General features: G+C 55.1%; 1 protein-coding gene across 1 annotated transcript; it reads left to right on the top strand.

Annotated features, from left to right (window-relative positions):
• The first annotated feature begins 5663 nt into the window (after positions 1 to 5663).
• YBX2 (Y-box binding protein 2) lies at positions 5664 to 14813 on the top strand. The gene is made up of 7 exons (XM_073326448.1): positions 5664 to 5799; positions 7369 to 7432; positions 10503 to 10536; positions 11214 to 11303; positions 11415 to 11708; positions 11919 to 12031; positions 14543 to 14813. The coding sequence occupies exons 1-7, from the start codon at positions 5664 to 5666 to the stop codon at positions 14811 to 14813; spliced, it is 1002 nt and encodes a 333-aa protein (XP_073182549.1).
• The last annotated feature ends 779 nt before the right edge of the window (positions 14814 to 15592 follow it).

Below are 15592 nucleotides of genomic sequence, written 5' to 3'. Positions count from 1 at the left end.
CGGGGATCTATGGCCCAACGCTGAGATGCAGCCAGCTCTGGGGGGGAGACAGCGATTGATACGGGGATCTATGGCCCAACGCTGAGATGCAGCTAGCTCTGGGGGGGAGACAGCGATTGATACGGGGATCTATGACCCAACGCTGAGATGCAGCCAGCTCTGGGGGGAGACAGCGATTGATACGGGGATCTATGACCCAACGCTGAGATGCAGCCAGCTCTGGGGGGGAGACAGGTATTGATACGGGGATCTATGGCCCAACGTTGAGATGCAGCCAGCTCTGGGGGGAGACAGCGATTGATACGGGGATCTATGGCCCAACGCTGAGATGCAGCCAGCTCTGGGGCGGAGACAGCGATTGATACGGGGATCTATGGCCCAACGCTGAGATGCAGCCAGCTCTGGGGGGAGACAGCGATTGATACGGGGATCTATGGCCCAACGCTGAGATGCAGCCAGCTCTGGAGGGAGACAGCGATTGATACGGGGATCTATGGCCCAACACTGAGATGCAGCCAGCTCTGGGGGGAGACAGCGATTGATACGGGGATCTATGGCCCAACGCTGAGATGCAGCCAGCTCTGGGGGGGAGACAGCGATTGATACGGGGATCTATGACCCAACGCTGAGATGCAGCCAGCTCTGGGGGAGACAGCGATTGATACGGGGATCTATGGCCCAACGCTGAGATGCAGCCAGCTCTGGGGGGAGACAGCGATTGATACGGGGATCTATGGCCCAACGCTGAGATGCAGCCAGCTCTGGGGGGGAGACAGCGATTGATACGGGGATCTATGGCCCAACGCTGAGATACAGCCAGCTCTGGGGGGAGACAGCGATTGATACGGGGATCTATGGCCCAACGCTGAGATGCAGCCAGCTCTGGGGGGGAGACAGCGATTGATACGGGGATCTATGGCCCAACGCTGAGATGCAGCCAGCTCTGGGGGGAGACAGATATTGATACGGGGATCTATGGCCCAACGCTGAGATGCAGCCAGCTCTGGGGGGGAGACAGCGATTGATACGGGGATCTATGGCCCAACGCTGAGATGCAGCCAGCTCTGGGGGGAGACAGCGATTGATACGGGGATCTATGGCCCAACGCTGAGATGCAGCCAGCTCTGGGGCGGAGACAGCGATTGATACGGGGATCTATGACCCAACGCTGAGATGCAGCCAGCTCTCGGGGGAGACAGCGATTGATACGGGGATCTATGGCCCAACGCTGAGATGCAGCCAGCTCTGGGGGGAGACAGCGATTGATACGGGGATCTATGGCCCAACGCTGAGATGCAGCCAGCTCTGGGGCGGAGACAGCGATTGATACGGGGATCTATGACCCAACGCTGAGATGCAGCCAGCTCTGGGGGGAGACAGATATTGATACGGGGATCTATGGCCCAACGCTGAGATGCAGCCAGCTCTGGGGGGGAGACAGCGATTCATACGGGGATCTATGGCCCAACGCTGAGATGCAGCCAGCTCTGGGGGGAGACAGCGATTGATACGGGGATCTATGGCCCAACGCTGAGATGCAGCCAGCTCTGGGGGGAGACAGCGATTGATACGGGGATCTATGGCCCAACGCTGAGATGCAGCCAGCTCTGGGGGGAGACAGCGATTGATACGGGGATCTATGGCCCAACGCTGAGATGCAGCCAGCTCTGGGGCGGAGACAGCGATTGATACGGGGATCTATGACCCAACGCTGAGATGCAGCCAGCTCTGGGGGGAGACAGATATTGATACGGGGATCTATGGCCCAACGCTGAGATGCAGCCAGCTCTGGGGGGGAGACAGCGATTGATACGGGGATCTATGGCCCAACGCTGAGATGCAGCCAGCTCTGGGGGGAGACAGCGATTGATACGGGGATCTGTGGCCCAACGCTGAGATGCAGCCAGCTCTGGGGGGAGACAGCGATTCATACGGGGATCTATGGCCCAACGCTGAGATGCAGCCAGCTCTGCGGGGGAGACAGCGATTGATATGGGGATCTATGGCCCAACGCTGAGATGCAGCCAGCTCTGGGGGGGAGACAGCGATTGATACGGGGATCTATGGCCCAACGCTGAGATGCAGCCAGCTCTGGGGGGGACACAGCGATTGATACGGGGATCTGTGACCCAACGCTGAGATGCAGCCGGCTCTGGGGGGAGACAGCGATTGATACGGGGATCTATGGCCCAACGCTGAGATGCAGCCAGCTCTGGGGGGGAGACAGCGATTGATACGGGGATCTATGGCCCAACGCTGAGATTCAGCCAGCTCTGGGGGGACACAGCGATTGATACGGGGATCTATGGCCCAACGCTGAGATGCAGCCAGCTCTGGGGGGAGACAGCGATTGATACGGGGATCTATGGCCCAACGCTGAGATGCAGCCAGCTCCGGGGGGACACAGCGATTGACACGGGGATCTATGGCCCAACGCTGAGATGCAGCCAGCTCTGGGGGGGAGACAGGTATTGATACGGGGATCTATGACCCAACACTGAGATGCAGCCAGCTCTGGGGGGACACAGCGATTGATACGGGGATCTATGACCCAACGCTGAGATGCAGCCAGCTCTGGGGGGAGACAGCGATTGATACGGGGATCTATGACCCAACGCTGAGATGCAGCCAGCTCTGGGGGGAGACAGCGATAGATACGGGGATCTATGGCCCAACGCTGAGATGCAGCCAGCTCTGGGGGGAGACAGCGATTGATACGGGGATCTATGGCCCAACGCTGAGATGCAGCCAGCTCTGGGGCGGAGACAGCGATTGATACGGGGATCTATGGCCCAACGCTGAGATGCAGCCAGCTCTGGGGGGGAGACACCGATTGATAGGGGGATCTATGGCCCAACGCTGAGATGCAGCCAGCTCTGGGGGGGAGACAGCGATTGATACGGGGATCTATGGCCCAACGCTGAGATGCAGCCAGCTCTGGGGGGGAGACAGCGATTGATACGGGGATCTATGGCCCAACGCTGAGATGCAGCCAGCTCTGGGGGGGAGACAGCGATTGATACGGGGATCTATGGCCCAACGCTGAGATGCAGCCAGCTCTGGGGGGGAGACAGCGATTGATACGGGGATCTATGGCCCAACGCTGTGATGCAGCCAGCTCTGGGGGGAGACAGCGATTGACACGGGGATCTATGGCCCAACGCTGAGATGCAGCCAGCTCTGGGGGGGAGACAGCGATTGATACGGGGATCTATGACCCAACGCTGAGATGCAGCCAGCTGTGGGGGGAGACAGCGATTGATACGGGGATCTATGGCCCAACGCTGAGATGCAGCCAGCTCTGGGGGGAGACAGCGATTGATACGGGGATCTATGGCCCAACGCTGAGATGCAGCCAGCTCTGGGGGGGAGACAGCGATTGATACGGGGATCTGTGGCCCAACGCTGAGATGCAGCCAGCTCTGGGGGGGAGACAGCGATTGATACGGGGATCTGTGACCCAACGCTGAGATGCAGCCAGCTCTGGGGGGGAGACAGCGATTGATACGGGGATCTGTGACCCAACGCTGAGATGCAGCCAGCTCTGGGGGGAGACAGCGATTGATACGGGGATCTGTGGCCCAACGCTGAGATGCAGCCAGCTCTGGGGGGGAGACAGCGATTGATACGGGGATCTATGACCCAACGCTGAGATGCAGCCAGCTCTGGGGGGAGACAGCGATTGATACGGGGATCTATGGCCCAACGCTGAGATGCAGCCAGCTCTGGGGGGAGACAGCGATTGATACAGGGATCTATGGCCCAACGCTGAGGGGCAGCCAGCTCTGGGGTGGGCTGGCTGTTTATACAGGGATACCTTGCCCGGTGCTGAGATGCAGCCACCTCTGGAATGGCACCGCTGTTTATTCAGGCATCACTCACCCGCTGCTGAGATGTCCCCTCCTCTAGGGTGGCACAGATATTTATTCAGGGATCCCTCACCCCCTGCTGAGATGCAGCCACCTCTGGGGTGGGGAGCAGCCGCTGTTAACACCTGCCAACACATAAACACACACTTAATTTGAAGCACACAAATAATACCACTGACACAAGTGTCCAAAGCGAAGCTACGCCGAGCCTCGCATTTGCAAATATCGGCACACTGTGGCCAGCCTGGAGTATCGTTTCACGCCATTGCCACAGAAATGCTGACAACCAAACACAATTACAATGAATACTCGACTATGCACATCAGTGGCGCTGATTAAGGATCTACCGTGAGCCAGTGACTGGAAGTTGAAGCTAGACAAACTCAGCCTGGAAATGAGATGCAATTTTTTAATTAAAGCCTTTGCCAAGATCTGTGATGAATTTTCCGGCACGGGCAGTTTGCAAATCAGGACGGGCTGTTAAAAGCTCTTACGACGGCTTGTCGTCTTGAGAGGTCAAACCAGATGACCATCATTCATAGCAGAACAATACATAGGATAATACATGCAAATAAATGTATGCACTCACCGGGATAAAGCCGGCAATTACATTATATGCAAATGTAATGGACCATACACAAATAGATGCAAAGTCTGCAAATGTATGTTTGTGGAGGGATAACACCGCTGATGAAAATATATGCAAATATATGCTATCTATGCTAATATACGGATGGGGAAGGGCAAGGCAGAAATGGAACGGGTATGCAATGATTTGGAAACGGTTCCAGGAATATGCTAATACGTGCCCATGGAGGAATGTGACCCAACAATGAAACGATTTGCAAATAAACGCGCGCAGGGGATTAAGCCAATGGGGACTTCTATGCAAATAAATGCAAATACACGCACGTGGACCTAGAGCGAGCAGAAGCATGCGACTAGACGTGATAACGGAGTGGCACCAAACGTATGCAAATACATGCAAATTTATGCAAAACAGGCAACATTATGGAGCGAGCGGTGAATGGAGCCAGCCATGCAAATAGAGGAATAACGAATCAGGGCAAAAATATACAACTAGAGGCACAGAGCTCGCAATGCAAATATATGCAAATACAGGCACACAGAGGACCAGACCCCACAGCAAAACTATATGCAAATAATGACCACCCCCCAGGAGGAATGGTGTGCACCATGCAAATATATGCAAACATATGCAAATATATGTAAACTGCGCGCCTAGATTATGAAAATATATGTAAGATATGCAAATAGACTATGCAAACATATGTAAATATATGGGAGATATGCAGCTAGAATGTGCAAACACCTGTCAATATATGCAAATAGACTATGCAAAATAGGTGTAAAATATGTAAATATACGCACCTGTAGGAACAGGACCTCCACGCAACCAGATGCAAAACACCCAACCAGAGGGCTCGCGACCCGATTATATGCAAATAGCCTCATCAGTATGCAAATATATGCACGCCCCGCGCTCGGGCCAGCGTCGCACCTCCTGGCCCCACGTGGGCCGGCAGGCGGCGTGCGCGGCCCGCCGCACAACGGCCGGGGGACGAACCCCGCGGGCCAATGGGAGCGCGGGGGTGGGCGAGGCCCAATCGGGGCCGGGCGCGAGGGCGCGGCGGGCGGGCGGGCATAAAAGCCGGGCCGCCGATTGGGCGGCGCGCGCGCGCGGGGCGGTTGCCGATTGGGCGGCGCGAGGCAGGCGGCAGGGCGGGGCCGGCGGCGCGAGGCGGCGGCGGCTGAGGAGCGGCGGCGGCGGGGATGCTGAGCGAGGCGGAGAGCGGGGCCGGCGCCGGGGAGAGCCCCGCGGGGGAGCCGGCCAAGCCCGGCCCGGGCGGGGCCGCCCCGGGCCCCGCGCCCGCCCCGGCCCGCGGCCAGGCGGCCAAGCGCGTCCTGGGTGAGACGGAGGGGCGGGGCCTCGAGGGCGGGGCGGCTGTTGAGGGGGGCGGGGCCTCGAGGCGGGGGCGGGGCCGGGCGCCTTGCGGGAGGTGAGGAGAAGGGGCGGGGCCTTGGGCCGGGCGCGTGCTGGGCCAGGGGCGGGGCCAAGCGTGCCCTGAGGGGCGGGGCCAAGCGTGTCCTCGGGGAGAGGAGGGGGCTGGGGTAGTGGGTGGGGCCAAGAGTGCCTAGGGGTGGGGCTTGGGGAGGGGCGGGGCCAAGCACACCCTGAGGCAGAGGAGGGGGCTGGGATAGTGGGCGGGGCCAAGCGTGTCCTGGGGGTGGGGCTTGCCGAGGGGCGGGGCCAAGTGTCTCCTTAGGGGAGCTGGGATAGTGGGCAGGGCCAAGTGTGTCCTGGGGCAGGCTTGGGGTGGGGCCAAGTGTGTACTCAGGGAGAGGAGGGGGCTGGGATAGTGGGCGGGGCCAAGTGTGTTCTGGGGTGGGGTTGGGGGCCAAGTGCTGTCCAGGGGTGGGGTATTGGGTGGTGTCCTTTGGGTGGGGCCAATTGCTGCCCAAAGGAGGGGAAAGGATGAGGGGGTGTAATGGGGAGGTCAAGTGTGTCCTGGGGGAGGTGGAGCCAAGTGCATCTAAGGGGAGGGTGGGGCCCAGTGGGTGGGGCCAAGCATGTCCTAGGGGGAGTAGGTGGTGTGCATCATTGGCTCTTAAGGGAGGGGTTAAACCAAGCTGGAGCAGCAGGGGGTGGTGTGGAGCCCACTACATTGGGGGCGGGGTTAAACGGATTCCAAATCAGGTGAGGTGGGGCTAAGCAGCTCTTTAGGTGAGTAGAGAGGGTGTGGGTTGTGACGAAATCCATCCTGGGCATGAGGTGGAGGTGGCCTAGCTGAGAGCTGAGGGGAATCTGAAGAGTGGGTTGGAACCCGCGTAGTGGGTGGAACCAAGTGGTGGGGGGGCAGGGGGGAGAGGCCAAAGTTGAGAAAAGGGGCACCTGGGGGTCATGTAAAGGCAAGCTGGGACCTGAAGGTGTTGGAGACAGGTGTCTGAGGAGGGAGGGAGGGAATTCTAGGGGACTAGGTGAAAATTGAGGGAGCCTGCAGGGCGGGATGGTTGTGTGTGTGTGTGAGGGTGTGGCTGCGAGAGGGATGGGGGGGGCACATTGTTTCCTCTCCATACAGATTATCTTTGAGGGGAGCTGGAAGGGGAATAGTTTGTGGGAGGAAGCTTCTAGCATTAGGGAAGGGGTGGTGGGATCAGGGGGGATGGGTTGTGTGAATGAAGAGGGGAAAGATCGTGGGCTGATCAGTGGTCTTGCCTGGCCTCGTAATCGGAGCCTATGAACTTGGCGGGCCATGGGGCAGGAAGAGATGTGAAGGGGAGGAGGGCGTGGGGTGTGTATTGGGAAGGCTGGCCCTGTTCCGGGGGGAGTAGTGTGGGGCCTCTGCCTTGGGGCTGGAGTGCCCCAGATTTTTAGAGCTTATACAGAGGTGCTTCCCTGCCTGCTCAGTCGGAAGGGCTGCCTGCTGGTGACTGACCTGTAACCTCTCAACTTTCTTCCCTGGGAAACCACCTGCAGCAACCCAGGTGCTGGGCACAGTTAAGTGGTTCAATGTTCGCAACGGCTATGGATTTATTAACAGGTGAGCTCTCCACCCCCTGCTTAGACTGTTGGGACTCGTCAGGGCTGAGGCTGGGGTCCTCACACTCTGGAAGCTGGCAGGGAGAAGACTCTGTGGGTTGGGGATCAGACTTTCTCAAGCAGAGCTGAACTGTGAGAAGTCTCTTTGAATGAGCAACTCACAGAGCTTAGGAGACACCTCGGGAGGTGCTTAGAGGTAAAAACCTCTCACTGTAAGTCCTACTTTAGTGGTCGTCTGACATGCTCCAGAGACACATCCCTCTGCCCTGCCCTGCAAGTTGTGCCTGGAAGCTGGGCAGAAGCGGTGCCCAGTAAGAATTGCTTCCCACTACAGTAAATACCACCTGTCCCCTCTGATGTGTGAACCGATCTTCTGAGGAACAATACTTAATTGGAACTGGGGGTCAGCTGTTTTAAATTAACCTGTGTGTACTGAATAATTAAACTAAAACTGAAATAGACCCAGTTTCAACCAACCAGTGGCCAGACAGCCTCTTGTGGGGAAAAACTAGCCCCTTACATTAACCAGGTGAGTCCCATAGTCTGGACCTTAGAGGCAGGCTAGAGAGTGATTAACTCACTATGCTTTGATTGGTTTCAGAGTAGCAGCTGTGTTAGTCTGTATCTGCAAAAAGAAAAGGAGGACTAGTGGCACCTTAGACTAACCAATTTATTTGAGCATAAGCTTTTGTGAGCTACAGCTCACTTTCACCCCTTTGAAAATCCTCTTTGACCAGGGGGAGTTCTTTTCACAGGCAAGTAAAATGCAGTTATCCTAGAGGGTGGATAAGACATAACTGCTGGGTTAATACATTTTAATGTCTAGCGCTGCCTTTTACAATGGTCAGCGCTTTGACTTGATTTGAACAGAATTTGTGTTAAGACCCAAAAGGCTTTTAAAAGCATCTTCCACTAGGAATCCAGGTTTTTCATTGTGTTTTTTTCCTAAGTGACTAAAGAATTAATCAAACTGAAGTCACTTCCTTGGTGTCGATGAAAATTTAAGCAATAGGATTAGCACTCAATGCTTAAACAAGTTATCTTGGGAGGGGAAACTCCATGGCTAAAGGCGATAGGCTCTCTGACAGCGCTGAGAACCTAATGCGGTCCTCCACAGAGGTATCCGGCGAAGATGAGCCTTGGTAGCAGCAATGCTATTTCTTCCTTTGCTGGCTGTCAGAGGTTCCAAAAGGATGCTGGCAGATAACTTGGGAGCTGTGTGTCTTGCACCAAACAGGGCTGTGGAGCCAGAATGGGGTGCAGGGCACAGTTCTTTAACAAAAAATCCCAAGTAGCAAGTTTGTTTAAAAATCAGCAGTGCAATACTTCTCTCTGAAGCTGAATGACAACCAGTGTTAGCACCTCATGGAAATACTGGGGGCGGGGCAGTTTCACCTCGTGGCTAATATTCTGCTGCTTGAAGAATGGGTTTTCTTCAGTTGCTTAAAAGGTCTTGATTTGATCCCTGACCTAAAAAGATTCTGTGTTAACATGCCACAAGTTGCAGTATCACAACTGGGCTAGACCCCTCTCTGACCGTGGCAAATTGCCTTTGTAGACAGATCCTGACGGGCATCAGTATGACCACCCACCCCCCGAGCTGAGGATTTTGGCCTCAGTTTCTGCTGGGGTGTATAATAAGTGGGGTGCGAGGTTTAAGCACTCGGCCAAGTTGTAATTGAGTATTTCTGTCTCTCGTTGCCTGAGACGCAATGCCCTCTGCTGGAGGTCTGGGCTCTCTGAACTCCTGCTGCTGCCAGGATCTGCCGCCCTCAGCCTGGGCAGTTGCCTCAAACTTGCAAGAGCTGTGCCACCCCATGGCATGACATTTTTCGCAGCCCTGAGCTGGATTGACCTACGTTTTAGGGGTAAACCAGACCTAACAGAGGGACCTAGACAAATTGGAGGATTGGGCCAAAAGAAATCTGATGGGGTTCAATAAGGATAAGTGCAGAGTCCTGCACTTAGGACGGAAGAACCCAATGCACCGCTACAGACTAGGGACCGAATGGCTCGGCAGCAGTTCTGCAGAAAAGGACCTAGGGGTGACAGTGGATGAGAAGCTGGATATGAGTCAGCAGTGTGCCCTTGTTGCCAAGAAGGCCAATGGCATTTTGGGATGTATAAGTAGGGGCATAGCGAGCAGATCGAGGGATGTGATCATCCCCCTCTATTTGACACTGGTGAGGCCTCATCTGGAGTACTGTGTCCAGTTTTGGGCCCCACACTACAGGCAGGATGTGGATAAATTGGAGAGAGTCCAGCGAAGGGCAACAAAAATGATTAGGAGTCTGGAACACATGACTTATGAGGACAGGCTGAGGGAACTGGGATTGTTTAGTCTGCAGAAGAGAAGAATGAGGGGGGATTTGATAGCTGCTTTCAACTGCCTGAGAGGTGGTTCCAGAGAGGATGGTTCTAGACTATTCTCAGTGGTAGAAGAGGACAAGACAAGGAGTAATGGTCTCAAGTTGCAGTGGGGGAGGTTTAGGTTGGATATTAGGAAAAACTTTTTTACTAGGAGGGTGGTGAAACACTGGAATGCGTTACCTAGGGAGGTGGTAGAATCTCCTTCCTTAGAAGTTTTTAAGGTCAGGCTTGACAAAGCCCTGGCTGGGATGATTTAGTTGGGGATTGGTCCTGCTTTGAGCAGGGGGTTGGACTAGATGACCTCCTGAGGTCCCTTCCAACCCTGATATTCTATGATTCTAAGAGATTGAGACCTTTTAAGGATCCATCGTGGTGCTGTCTCGGCCTTACTGCTAAAGACCCAAGGCTGCACCTGGGAACACTGGAGGCTTTGACAGATGCTGTCTAATACTGTAAATTCACACCCAATCTGTTCCCTGCTCTAAAGTGCTGAAGCAAGGCACTAGGAGAGTATGGGGATAGGAAGAGGAGGGCGGAGCAGGGGAAGCCTGGCAGCTGAAATCTTAAAGCACAGGGATGGTGGGCATTAAACAAGGGAGAGGCAGGATTATGCAGGGCCTTGTCTGGTGATTTGTGTATGGGCCACGTCGCCGTGCCAGGCATGGAGCCGTGATCCCTCAGAACTCTCTCCATCCCTGCAGGAATGACACCAAGGAGGATGTGTTTGTGCACCAGGTAAGACCTTGGTCAGTTTCAGTAAGTGGTTCTCATAAGTTTCAGGAATTGTTTGGCATCTGGCATGCCAGACATCTACCAGGCCTTCCCCATGCCCTCCGCTGAGCACAGCTGTCTCCCAGGCTCTCATTCTGTTCCTGGGCATGCTCTTTGAGAAGCAGCATTTGCCGGTAGCACATGGGGATAATGGGGCTCCACCTTTCCAATCAGAGGTGAGGAGTAAATAATAACCCCTGAGCGGCTTGTGAGCCTGTGGATCTCTGAGGTAGCTGGTGCCCAGCAGCTGCAATTCTGCCCTGCCAGGGTTGAGGGAGTTCGGGGCGAGGGGGCGGAACTGGGGTAGTGCCCTTGGTTTCCAGGTGGGCAATGACCCTTTTGGCCACTCAGTTTTGGCGGGACTTGATCCAGTTTCTAGCACCATGGGGCAAGCAACAGCTTGGCCCTGACTCTGAGCGTGGAGAGGCCCAGCACGCAGGTGGCCCCCTTGTTCCTGGATTGGGTTGCTCTCCACTTGAAGAGCTGAGGTGGGAGGAGCAGTTGCTTCTCATCTGCCTCAGGGACTATGGGATGTAGCTTCAAATTCAAAATCTCCTGGGGCAAGCTGACACCTCATCTCCCCCCCCCCCACACACACACACACCCACCTAGCCCCATCTCGTCTCTCCTGCTGCTCCCAGACAGCCATCAAGAGGAACAACCCTCGGAAGTTCCTGCGCAGCGTCGGCGACGGGGAGACAGTGGAGTTCGATGTTGTGGAAGGAGAGAAGGTGAGGCGGAGCACAGGGAGGCCAGGCCGATGCCAGCTCCCCTGCATGCAAGGATTGGGGCAGGGGTCTGTTTCCCCTTTCTCAGGGCTTGTCTCCTCACATCTGCTGCAGGGCGCTGAGGCGGCCAACGTCACCGGCCCGGGTGGCGTGCCGGTGAAAGGCAGCCGCTACGCCCCCAACCGCCGGCGCTTCCGCAGATTCATCCCCAGGCCCCGGCAGGCCCAGCTGCCACCGCAGGATGCCACCAGAGTGGAAGGGGCTGCTGAGCCGGTCAGCGAGGGGGAGAGAGCTGATGATACCATGCAGCAGCAGCCCCGCAGGAGGCGTCCTCCGCCGTTCTTCTTCCGCCGGAGATTCGTGCGTGGGCCCCGGCCTCCGATCCAGCAGCAAGCCCAGCTGGCCCAGGTGAGGCCTGGGCATGGTAAGGGGGAAGTGGCCTGGTCTCTGCTAGCTGATCCCAGGCCCTGTGGGATAGTATTTGGGCCTGTAAGACAGCAGAGTTCATGTTGGGGTTCCTGGACACCAGCACAGTTCATCTACCTTCTTAGAGGCTGGTCTAGTGTAGAGGAGAGCTAGTGTCACAAGATCATGTGATCAGAGTTGTGTTTGCCATAGGGCACGGAAGGCGCAGAACCTAAAGATGCCACCCAGCCAGAGGGAGACCAGCAACCGCCAGTCCAGGCTGGGGAGAGAGCACCAGCCCCTCGCTTCCGGCCCAGATACCGCAGGTAAGTGTGCAGACGTCAGCTTCTTCTGGCTAGTGGGATGTCCCCCACAGGGCAGGAGTGTGGATGGGACAGATTGCCTTGGTGCTGAATGCATGGAGGGCTCCCTCACTGGCTTGCTGTGCAGTTGGTCCCTTCCCTACTGTGGTGGCACTGGAAGCTGCCTGTGACCTGATTTTGTTCTGAGGTCTCAACTGGGCCAGTCTCCCATCCGGCTCTAAAACAGGCCTGTGCAATCCGTCTGCCTCCTAAATTAAGGGTGGGGGTTGTCAAAGGTGGGACTTGAACACCCTGTTTCCGCTGGGGGTTAAGGATCAAAGTCTCACCCTGAATCTCTGCCCCAGTTCGGACACTGAAGCCTTTCTTTGTGGGGCCACCGTAAACACAGGAGTAGCATTATTGCTGGCCTGAGGTACGGGAGCGGAAAAGCCCAGCTTAAGTAAGTGTGTGTGTTCGGGTCAGAAACTGTGTATACCTCGAAGGGAGCCATTCTATGCTGCCTCCCAGTGTTCCCGTCAAACGCCGGCAAACAGCGCTTCCACCCAGTTACTGTCCACTTCCACGCTCTCCTAGCAGGAGATCCTCCTAGAAGAGTTCATCAAAGCTTGATTCCTGCCTTCGTGCAGCTGAAAGCAGCAAGGCCTGCCCTGAGGCTGGCTCAGGAGAAAAGCAGCTTAGAATATCAATGGATGGGATGGAAAATGGTAACAGGAAATTGTCCAGCCTGCCAGGGCTAGAGTGGGATTAGCAGATGAGTATCCGCAAGCTTTCCAAGCGGTGATCTGGGACCAGCTATCTGAAAGCTGGATCTCCCATCGTGCGTGTAGCTGCTGTTTGAACACTGGGAACTGAGGTTTGCCCTGATGCACCAAAACAACTGTCTCTTGGAAGCTGTGGGTTAAATTTGGCTCTTCATAATGGAAGGTGGGCCAGATATCTCCCCCTTTTTCAGGGAGTAATAGCCAAAGCTGCACTGGAAAAGAAAGAGACCTCTAATCTGTTGGAAGTAATTCCCGTGAGTGCCCTCCCCCACTAATCGCAAGACCAGTCATTGGCCTAGCCATGGAGGCATCAATACCAGTGTAACTGGTGTGGGATCTTAATGCCAGAGCAGAACGTACCCTACTGGTTGTATCTGGGTGCCTTCTAGGGAATAGGGGTTTCCCAACAGCACTAGGCCTTTGTCTTCACTGCAGATAAGATCCTAGCACTGGCAGTCTTCACATTGATGTAGCTTTTGGGGAGTTGCCTTGTTTAGCACCACACCCTACCTGTGTAGGGCTTCTACTAGGATATAAGTTTTGATTGGGGTGTGACTTTGCTCTAAAGGTGCCTAGACTTGCCTAGCTTACTCCCCTATACACTGGTATAGCTATTATAACTGCATCCAGACTAGGAGGGTTGTACTACTTTGTTATAGTTAGTGGCACAACTTGTGTCAACAAGGCCTGAGACTAGGCACCCTGCCAGTTAACCCCCCTAGATTGTGTGGGTGGCTGAAACCTTAGGTCTAGATGAGCAGTATGTGAACTGAATGAATTCCAGGTGGCTGAGACTTGCTCGAATCAGGATAAGAACTGGTCAGAAAATGACTCCACTGAACATTTGGTATCTTCAGTGAGGGGAAAACCAAAATGTTTCAATTCTGAAATGCTGCCACGGTGCATCATGAGAACTGTAGCTTTGGTGCCTCACACACCTTTTCTGGTCAGACTACAACTCCCATGATGCACCCTGGTCATGTCTGTGAGGCAAGGCAATGCATCATGGGAGATGGACTTCAGCCAGGGGGCCCAGACCATAGGGAATTGGGAGCGTGAGGCACCCAAACTCCTCCCATGATGCAACATGGTCTTGCTTCTTGCTGAGGCAAGACAATGCAGCATGGAAGATGGAGTTCAATCAAGAGGCCTGGACCATCTCTTCTCCCATGATGCATTGCCTCACCAAGAAGCGAGACCATGGCACATCATGGGAGTTGTAGTTTGGGAGCCTCATGCTCCTGTTCAGATTACAATACCCGTGACGCACCATGGTCTTGCTTTTTGAAAAGGCAGCGCATTATGGGAGATGCAGTTCAGCCAAGGAGTCAGACCATAGAGGGGAATGGACACATGAGGCAGCCAAACTACAATTCCCACGAGGCACAGCAGTGACATTTCAGAATTGAAATATTATGGAACTGGAAACTCTTTGGCTTCTGAGAGTCATTTTCCATACCTTCGTTTAATCAAAACCACATTTTCCATCAGCAGTTTCAATGAGAAATTTTCAGCCAGGACACCTGGGTTCTGTTCCCAGCTCTGGGCAAGCTGCTGCTCCACGGAGACAATGGAAGTCTGGCTAATTCAGAAGGTTTAGGCTGCCCATCACACTTTCACATTCCCGGCATGGAGTAGTGGTGTTAGTAAAAGGTTCTCTGGGAGCCTGATCAAACCAGGTTAGACTTCCTGGCCCTACAGAGGCCTGCTTGTAACCTTCTTCCGTCCCCCATCTCCCCCACACCCGATCCAGACCCTTCCGCCCCCGCCCACCACAACAACCCACCACTGAAGGAGGCGACGGTGAGACCAAAGTGGTGCCAGCCCCAGCAGATGGCATCCGTCCCGAACCCCAGCGCCAGCGTAACCGGCCCTTCTTCCAGCGCAGACGGCAGCAAACTGCTGGCACCCGGCCGGCAGCGGCAGAGGTGAGAGCTGGGGTGGGCAATTCCCTGGTGGCTGGCGCTCTGTTCCTAAAGCTGTGGCCACTCGACTCCTTTCTCAGACAGGCTCACGGCAACTGATGGGTGGGGGGTGTGCCATGTGGGGGAGTAGTGGGTTGAGTGGCCCTGCAGTGCATTTTGGGATAGCCATTAGAGGAGGCAGTAAACCAGGGGGGCCCAGAACTTATCCCACAGATTTTAGTTGCTCAGTGGTTCTCTCTCAACTGCTGTAAGCTGTAATGGAAGTTCTCCATGTATCTGGGGTAGGGGGCCTATAACCCTAAGCTTAATGGGAATGAGCTGTTTGGGAGTTTTTCTGAGAGGGATGATTTCCCAATGGTTAGGACACCATCCTGAGACTTGGAAGACCTAAGTCCTACTGTGCTCAACTTTGTGTGACCTTGAGCATGTCGCTTAGCTTCTTTGTGTCAGTTTCCCTAATGGAGATTGTAGCGCTGGCCTGACCTCATGGGGTGGCGTTTCCTCTCACACCTTTAAAATAGTGAAGCACTTAAATGCCCCCCATATCCGTAAGCCAGAGAAGTATATGAGATAGATGAAGGACCTAGTGACGTTTGAACCCCCAGTGTTAAAATGCAAAGGCTTAGATCCCGGCTCTTTGCGCTAACGGCAGTCTTAAACGTGGGTATTTTAGTGTAGCCAATAAGACTGGCACTAAACCGGCCCCTCCCACAGAGTCAGACGTGGCTCAGGGTTTCTGGCGGTCCAGGGCACTCGGGACTCTGGTTTGGGGAAGGATGGGGGGTGGAAAGGGGAAAATTCTGACCTCCCTGCAGCCGCAGAATGCTGCCCAGCAACTTCTGCGTCAAGCCCAATAACTTCCGCTTGAGCTAGAGCAG

This window comes from Lepidochelys kempii, chromosome 28 (genome assembly GCF_965140285.1).
Source record: "Lepidochelys kempii isolate rLepKem1 chromosome 28, rLepKem1.hap1, whole genome shotgun sequence".
Lineage (NCBI taxonomy): Eukaryota > Metazoa > Chordata > Testudines > Cheloniidae > Lepidochelys > Lepidochelys kempii.
This window is presented reverse-complemented; position numbering and strand designations above follow the sequence as displayed.